This window comes from Chlorella variabilis (genome assembly GCF_000147415.1).
Source record: "Chlorella variabilis unplaced genomic scaffold CHLNCscaffold_16, whole genome shotgun sequence".
Taxonomy (NCBI): Eukaryota; Viridiplantae; Chlorophyta; class Trebouxiophyceae; order Chlorellales; family Chlorellaceae; genus Chlorella; species Chlorella variabilis.
The window spans coordinates 30,738-39,635 of NW_005435072.1; the positions used below are offsets into that span (position 1 = coordinate 30,738).

An 8,898-nucleotide genomic window follows, 5' to 3' on the forward strand; every position below is an offset into this window, starting at 1 on the left:
CTTGCTGCGATGCATCCGGTTGCTGCCTGATGCAGAGCACTCTCCAGTTGGTCTGGCGGCAGCATTGCACCCCTTGTATCACTCACATGTGTGTACAGCTTCTCCACACCGCTGAAGCCAGTCGCCCGCTCGTGGTGCTCCTTGATCACTCGGGGCAGCTCCTCGAGCGGCACCACGGGGCACCACCGCCACTCTCCGCTGCGCTTGACGCAGCGGCACAGGATGTCCTGACCGCCAGCGCCCTTCAGCACCTGGAAGAACTGCAGCACCTTCTTGCTGTAGTTCTTGGTGCCGCCCTGCACTGCCGCCCCCCCTCCCGCACCCCGCCGCCGCCGGCCTGAGGGCGCCTGCTGGTCGCCCTGCTTGATCCGGATGATGCCCTCTACATCTGACTTAGTGAGAAACACATTCTTGGCGCCGTTTTGGCGCCGTTCTAAGGCATAAAGGATGACAGGTTGGTTCATAATTTTAAATTTGCGGCAGCTGCGGGGTGCGGGAGGGGAGAAATAGAAGCCTTAGAGACTTTGAAAGGCGAAGGAAAGGGAGGGATCGCGGGAGAGAGCGTGCCTGATGAGCCAGACGAATCGGGGGAGGTGCCACATCAGCGGGCAACACATGCGGGCTCGCGCATTGGCCCTGCAATGCTTGCAGACGGGCTTGGCTCTCATCATATCAGGTGACCCCCACTCTCACCAGCTTGCTCCACCATGGCCGGCTTGGAGGCCGCCACCACCACGAGGCGCTGCGAGCAGCGAGGCAGGGCCAGCAGGGACACCAGGTGCCGCACCGGGCCAGCCATGGGTGCCGGCACTTGATCTGTCCTGCAAATCAGCGTGATAACAACGATGTGAGGAAGCGTGGCCGACGGCTCATGAGCTTGCCTCGGGACGCTCGCCACTGCGCCGCCCAGCGCTGTGCCTGCGCCCTGCTGACGGGGCACGCTGGGCAACCCTCGCATTTCGCCTTCTCTCTATGTACACAGGTTCCTCTCGATATCAGACGATCTCTGAACCCAGCACATCTCCAGCGATGGTGAAATACAAGGAGCTGCGCGATGACTCTTCGCGTTCCCTGGATGCGCTGGGCAAGGAGGTGGACCGTCTGCGCCTTGAAGTTGAAATGGCGCAGAAGGGCTACATGATGCCCGTCGAGGAGCTGAGCGAGGCGGAGGAGGAGCTCCCCCACGAGTAAGCGTCAAAGCGCGCCCGGCTGTGTTTTAGGCCTTGCACGGCGCTGCGGTGCGCAACATGCAGCCATGTGGCACCATCAATCGCCTGCGACGGATCGGCGCCCCTCATCCCAAACGCCCATCGTGCCGCCGCCGGTGCCGCCATGTGCCGCCGCTCTCCTTCTCTCCCCCTGCAGCCCCTCCTTCCTGGCTGGCTTCCAGACGCCCGACGACTTTGTAATCCGCGAGCATACCATGGACTATGGCAACGGGGAAAGCTACTCGGTGCGAGCTGCTGGGAGGCCCGGTGCTCGCCGCCGCCCCTCCACCCGCCCTGCCTCTCCGACTTCTGCCGCCCTCTTGCGGCTGCCCACCCTGCCACCCCGGCCGCCACCCCCGCAGGGCGAGATGCTGTGCACGCTGCGGCACGGCCGCGGCGTGCACACGTGCGCCAACGGCGACCGGTACGAGGGGCAGTGGCGGTACGATCGGCGGGACGGTACCGGCAAAATGACCTTTGTGCGCGGGCTCAAGTACGAGGGGGAGTGGAAGGACGACAAGGCCCACGGGTGCGGCGCCGGGTTGGCACAAGCGGGCCTGCATGCAGGGCGAGGAGAAAGGACGCTCTGCATCGTGCCTGCAACAGCGCTTGCGTACATCACCCCGCCGCCACCGCCGTCCTCCAGCCACTGGCAGATGTGCTGCCAGCCGCCCTCCTGCTGCCGCCCACGGCCCCCCTGCAGGAGCGGCGCGGCGCAGTACGAGAACGGCGGCGTGTTTGTGGGGGAGTTCCGGGAGGACCACCGCTGGGGGTGGGGCACCCACTACTTCCCGGGTGGCGACAAGTATGAGGGGGAGTGGGAGGACGACAAGATCTCAGGTGAGTCAGATTGCATGGGCCAGGCTGGACGGCTGCCGGGCTGGATGGCCAGGCTGGATGGCCAGGCTGGCAGCCAGCTGCCTGCCTGAACCTGGCGCTCATCCGCCGCACGGCGCTCACCTGGGCGCACATGCGCTGAGGTCTCTGCTGACTTTCAATAACCGCTCATGCTCCTGCAGGCAAGGGCCGGTGGACGTACACCGATGGCAGCTTCTTCGAAGGGGAGTGGCGGGAGGGGCTGCGGGTCAAGGGCAAGGTGGCGGCCGCCGACGGCAGCTTCGAGTACAGCGGCGGCTGGAAGGACGAGCAGCGGCACGGCTACGGCGTGCTGTTTCAGGTGGGCGCCGCCGCTGGTACTGCCGCTGGTACCGCCGGCTGCCAGCAGTGCCGTGTCCCTGCCCGCCGCCGCGGAATGCCAGCCAGGCAGCTGCAGCTGCTGCTGGCCCTGCCCGACAGCTGCTGCCTATGCTGGCAGTGGCGGCAGTGCTTCACTCTAAGGCAGCGTGCGTCCCTGACCCTTTTGCTCGACTCTGCCCACAGCGTGGAGCATTCAAGTACATGGGGCAGTGGGAGGCAGATCTGCAGCATGGGGAGGGCAAGTGCGTGTATGCAGACGGCTCGACGTATGACGGCCAGTGGCAGGCGGGGCAGAGGTGGGTGGGCTGACAGGCCATCCAGCACGGGGACGAAGAGCTGGCTGCAGGGATGGGCTGTCGACGAGCGTGCCTGTTGGCAGCTGCATGCCAGGCCCGCTGATGCTGATGCTGCTGATGCTGCCCGCCGATGCGAGTGTGCGCTCAGGCACGGGCAGGGCAAGCTGAGCCTGGGCAACTACCGGTACGAGGGCGGCTGGAAGGAGGACCGGCCGCATGGCGTGGCGGTGTGCCAGACGGAGGCGGGAGACAGATACAAAGGTGGGAGGGGCCGGCCGGTGATGGGTTGTGATTGCAAGAGCTTGTGAGCTGCTGCCCTGCACGACAGCTGGTGCATGCAGGCGGCTGCACACCTCCACCTCAGCGCTCAAAGGACGTTCTCAAGCAGCTGCCGCTCGCATTGCGCCTGCAGGCGAGTTTTTCGAGGGCCAGCGGCACGGCAAGGGGCTGTGCCACTACGCGGATGGCAGCAAGTACGAAGGTGCGCCCTCCCTGCTGCTGCCAGCACAGCAGCGCTGGCCGGCGATGAGAGCCCCCTGGCGCACGCTGTGCTGGGCGTGCTGCGGCTGTGTGTCACCTGCTGCGCTGGCTGCTGCGCTGCCTGCTGTGCAGGGGAGTGGCTGGCCGGGCTGCGGCACGGCAAGGGCGCCTGCCTGTACGCAAACGGCGACAAGTACCAGGGTGGGTGCCAGCATGTGCTGTCTTCATGTCAGCGGCGGCAGCATAGCGCCGTCGCTGCCACTTGGCGCCAGCTCAGCCCTCCGCCCTTCCACTGGGCGCGTGCTGCCCTCTCCTCCATGCTGCAGGGGAGTGGCAGGCGGACAAGCGGCACGGCTACGGCGTGTGCAAGTTTGCTGATGGCCGGAAGTTTAGAGGTGGGCACTGCCGTGCTGCGCGCAAGGTGGCCAGGTTGGCCGGCCTTGCCAGCTTGCTGAGCAGCTCCATGCATGTACTCTGCGTACCTGTACCAACGCCGCCGCTACTGAAGACAGCACGCCCCACTGGTGCTGGCTGCAGGCGACTGGGAGGAGGACGGTTGGGTGCAGTCAGCGGCAGACCCGCAGCACTGCCGTGTGGCTGGGCCTGGCGTGACGCGGGCGGTGGCGGGACAGCGGGTCGAGCTGGCGGTGGAGGTGCGGCGCGGTACATAGCGGTACATGTCGGTGCTGGCAGTGTGCTGGCAGTGTGCTAGCCGTGCGCTGGCCGCTTTTGAGCTCTGCATGGGGAGCGCCGACGTGTGCCAGCTGGCCGCCGTCCCCGCCTGCCTCCCTGCAGGCACGTGACGACAACGGCTGCCTGCGGCTCAGCGGCGGCGACGAGTTCCAGGCAGCGCTGCAGGGCCCTGCTGCGGGTGCGGCGTGCTCCTCTGCTGCCGGTTATGCCGTGCCGCCGGTGGCAAGGCCCTGCCCCCGCTGCTGGCCCCGGCCTCAACACGCCGGCAGCCTCCCATCCCTACCCTCCATGCCCGCCTGCCTGTATCGCTTGCTGGCTGAATTCACCGCCGCACTTTGCTGCCGCCAAATGGGAACCGGCGGTGTGCTGCTGCAGTGACTGCTGACGTGGCAGACAATGGCGACGGCACATACAGCCTGTCCTACACCGCCACCGTGGCGGGAGTATACCAGCTGCACATCACCATCGGTGAGCAGCTTCCGGGAAGCTGCCATGCGCTGCCGCCATGCCGCCGGCATCGCCTGGCAGCAGCTGCCGCCTGCTGCACCGTGCACATGCTGCGGCGCTCACCTCAAACTGCGGCTCAGCTGGCATAGCTGGATGCTTGCGGTGGCAGGCAAGAGCAGAGAATGCCATATTTCATGTGACAAGACATCGACTGCGGCCACCCTTGGCCATCCCTCACACGCCCACCGCTTCCTGTGCTCCCCGCCAGGTGCTGGGGAGCACGTGGCACACTCGCCCTACCCGCTGCGTGTGCTGCCGGCGGCGCCCTGCGCCCGGCGGTGCCAGGTGGCGGGGCCGGGGCGCAACGGCGCATGGGCGGGCACCCTGGCCCGCTTCACCGTGGATGTTCATGATGAGTATGGCAACAGGTGCGGCGGCAGTGGCGGCATGGCCGTGGCGGCGGCAGGGTGCAGTAGTAGTGGCGGGGTGTGCCCAGCGGGGGAAGTGGGTGGATTGCTGCCACCGTGACGGCGGTGGATGCCGGTTGGCAGATGACGGTGTCACCGTCCGCGGATGCCGCCCCTCCTGCCACTTGACGGCTGCCAACCAGCCATCACTTTCACTCCGTGGCGCCCTCCCCACCTGCCTGCCTGCCCGCTCCGCCTGCCTGCAGGTGGTCAGGCGAGCCGGCCGCTCTGCAGGCGGCGCTGTCTCTGGAGGCGCGGCTGGAGAGCGGCGGTGCTGAGGTGGCGGTGGAGCTGGCGCCCACACGGGAGGGCCAGTTTCATTGCAGCTACACAGGTGCCCTGCGCTTTGTGGGAGAGGGATGTGTGTGCTGGCCAGCTGGCTGCACGTACATGCGCCGGCCGCCTTCCTGCCGAGCTGGACCGACAGCTCCTGCCAGGCCCCTGCCGCTGCCTGCCCTTGCCCTGCCGACGCCCGCCCCTGCTCCTGCCTGCCCTCCCATGCCCCGCCCCAGCCCCCTCCCCTGGCTTCTGGCGGCTGCACATTGGGTGCCGCGGCCAGCCGCTGCCACGCACCCCCTTCTCGGTCCACGTCGCCGAGCTGGCGGCGGCGGCAGCAGGTGTCACCGCGGGAGCAGCAGCAGCAGGCCAACAGCCCGCAAGCGACGGCGCGAACGGCATGGCCGCGCCGGATGCAACAGAGGCTGGCGCGGCAGCCGAGGTGGATGCTGCCGCGCTGGCGGAGCCCGAGCCGGTGCCGCCGGCGCTGCCGCCGCCGCCGCCGGTACGGGACGAGATGCGTGTGTGGGCGGACATTGCGGCAGCTGCGTTTGCGGCCGACGGCGACATGGCTGGGTGGGACAGCGATGTGGAGCGGGAGGCCAAGAAGGAGACACAGGAGGAAAAGTACATCAGGGTGGGTGGGAGGTGGTAGGCTGCGGCTGGTGGGTGGTGGGCGGTGGTGGTGGGCGGCGGTGCATTATGTTCAAGCCTCCACGCGAATGGCAGAGAGAGAGAGGGAGAGTGTGTGTGTGTGTGTGTGTGTGTGTGTGTGGAGGTGGCTGTGCATGAGGGTGGTGGCAGCTGGCTCGGCAACAGTGGCAGCGGCGAACGATGCACAGGAGGCTGGCGTGGCTGCCCTGACGCCGCCTGCTGCCCACCCACCCTTGCTCATGCCTGCCTGCCTGCCTGCCCTGCCTGCCTGCCTGCCAACCCGCCCCTGCCCCTGCCCTGCCTGCCTGCCCTGCAGGAGCACCCCGGCGTGCCTGTGGTGCAGAACCTGGAGGACTTGTGGAAGGTCTCCCGCCTGCAGAACCAGCGCAAGGCGCGGGAGGAGAAGGCCAAGCAGCAGAAGCTGGAGGTGAGGCGCGCGGGCAGTGGGCAACGGCGGGGTGGTGTGCGCAAGGCGGACGGCGGTGCCCACCTGTGGTGTAGTGGCCGTGGCTGCGGCGGCCGCCGAATCAGCGCGGTGCTCTTGCGGGCAGCGGCCGACCGTCGCCTTGCGCCGCCCTGCGCGTCGCCCCGCGGCCGTGTGCAGGGCATGCGGACGCAGCTGGAGCAGGCGTTTGGGGCGCCGCAGCTGCCGACAGAGGAGGAGGTGGTGGCGGCGGTCAAGGAGATTGTGACGGCAGACATATTGCAGCAGCAGAAGGAGCAGCAGCCAAACAGCAAGCGCACGGGCGGGACCCAGGCGGCGCAGGTGCTGGGCGGTGATGCGGCGGCGGCCCCTGCTGTGGGCAGGAACGGCAGGGCGGCGGCGGGACGGGGTGGCAGGGCGGGGCTGCAGGCCGCGGCGGCGGCGCTGGCCCAGCTGGACTGACAGGGTCGGCCGGCATTGCCAGACTCTGAATCCCGTCACTGATACTATGCATCTACACCGCTTCAGCTGTAGCAACCAGCAAACAAGACCTTGTGCCGGTGCAGCATGCGCCGCCGGTTGCCAGCGCATGCCCTGGCTAGGTGGCTGCTGGGGCAAAATGCGGCACTCAAGGGATTGCATATGCTCGCCCGACCGTGCCGTCACTGCCCGCACTTGAGTCTGCCGTGTGTTGCCGGGGCTTCAAACCCAAGTTGTTGAGGGTTGGTTGGCGTTTTGGCTGGCACGGCGCCTTGTCACCGCGAGTGTTGCCCATCACCACTCGCATTACCTCGCTCGCACTGCTCGCAACAGCGCCGCCATCGAAAGGCGCTGACAGGAGAACCAAGAAGTACATGTTGTTGTACAAGCGCGGTTGAGGAGGCCCGCAAGCACAAGGGCCCGGGCCGCCCCATCCCCGCCAGACACTCTGACATGGCGAGACTACGAGGCAGCAGCGGGGCGCTGCTGCTCGTGGCAGCAGCGCTGTGCTGTTGTTGCGGTTTGGCGGCAGGTGCGCGCTGCAGCCGGGGGCACCGCCCACCGGGGCCTGCACCCACTGTGCATGCATTTGGGCTGCACAGACGCCACTGCGGAGCGGGCGCGGGTGCCAACAGATCCTCCTAACAGATCCCCTGGGCTCTGGGCGGGCCGCGTTGCGCTCTGGGGCCCCAGGAGGGCATGATGGGGCGGCAGGCCCAGGGTTGGGGCGTCCGCGCAGCGGTTGCTGCCGACTCATGGGACGTACACCGCTCTGCGGGCGGCGTGCCGCCATGACCGCTCGCTGTTTGCTGGAGCACGCCCCTGACCCAACCTGCTGCCTGCGTTTCCTCCTGCCCTGCAGACGTGAGTATTTCTCTGGTCTGGTTGAATGCAGCTACTTGTAACCAGGCAGCTGGATGGGAGGCGGGGGGCACTAAGCCAGCTCCGGTCGCCCGAGCGGCTATTACGGCCAGCGAGGCTGCTTGGGGGCAGCCACCAGCATGGGATGCAGCAGCACACCGAATCCAGCATTGGCATACGTGATGCTGCACGATTTTTGTGTAGTATACAGCCTAACTGCCGCCGAACACTCATCCTCACATGCATTCCCGCCGCTGTGCGCCGCCGCTCCCCTGCAGGCCCCGCCGCCGCGCCCGCCGCCTCCGCCGCCCGCACAAGGCGTGGTCGTGTTTGTGCGCTACAAGCAGACAGGTGAGGCTGGCTGGAGAACCTGACTTGACCTGCCTGCCATGCACCCCTGGTGCTCTGCATTGTCGTTTTACGAGGCGCTCCGCATGCGGCGCACGAGCGGCGTACCCTCCCCGCACCCACCTCCCGCCTGCAGCCCCCACCCCCAAAAAGAACAACGCCACCATCGTGGACTTCGTGCACCGCCTGACGGGCGGCATCGGCCCGCCAGTGCTGCCCCTCTCAGCCGTGCAGTGAGTGATGCCGCGCCGGCTGCCCTCCCTTCCCACATGCCACCTTCCCTTGCGGCCCGCTTGGGGCGGTTTGGGTGGCGGCCCTGTGCACCCTTGCCAGCATCCCATGCCCAGCCCGGCAGGCCCGCCAGCGTCCGCATAAACACACCTCGCCCACCGCGCCTCGCCCGCCGCCGCAGGTTCCTCACCGGAGCCCCCATCGTGCCCAACTTCCCGGGCGCCGTGGAGGCGGTGTGCAGTACCGCGGACGGCACCTGGGTGCAGGCATCTGTGCGCGTCAACACACCCTACGCCTATGCTGTGTTCAAAAACGTGTCAGACTCGCTCCGGGAGCCAGGCGTGGGCCTGCTGCCGGTGCGTGGGACGAGGGAGGCGCCCGGGAGGCGGCCAGGCGCTGGCGGGGCGGCCGGCAGCGGCGCACGGGGGCGGCTATTGGCTGGTGTTGGGCTGGCGTTTTTGCATGCCACCCGGTGGCTGACCGGCCCTGCCCCCTTCCTGCTGCCGCAGCAACGGCTGCTGTACACACTGGACACGCTGGTGCCCAAGCCCTGCTTCAGCGCAAACTATTCTTCTTTCCAGTACGCCTCCGGTGAGAATGGTGCTTGTGTGTGCTGAGCTGTTGGCACATAGTATAGTGTGGGTGTGGTTGGAGCGGCCACATGGGCGGGTGCTGAGGCTCTGGCTGCGCCGCCCCCGCCTGCAGGCAGCACGCCGCCGCCGATGCCGCCCAAGCCGCCCGGCCCGCCGCTGCGGCCGCCGCCCAGGCCCAAGTGAGAGCGGTGCATACTATGCTGTTAGTTCAGCAGGTGCAGGAACACACACACCGCCCACTCC

At 67.7% G+C, this 8,898-nt stretch overlaps 1 protein-coding gene across 1 annotated transcript; it reads left to right on the forward strand.

Annotated features, from left to right (window-relative positions):
• Window positions 1-1,594: 1,594 nt before the first annotated feature.
• Window positions 1,595-3,578, forward strand: CHLNCDRAFT_8997 (hypothetical protein; the record flags this gene model as incomplete). The annotated part of the gene is made up of 8 exons (XM_005845656.1): window positions 1,595-1,737; window positions 1,912-2,048; window positions 2,228-2,385; window positions 2,589-2,701; window positions 2,850-2,962; window positions 3,114-3,182; window positions 3,314-3,382; window positions 3,508-3,578. Coding segments are annotated over 8 exons (873 nt in total), but the record flags the coding sequence as incomplete, so codon positions are not given.
• Between the last annotated feature and the right edge of the window lie 5,320 nt (window positions 3,579-8,898).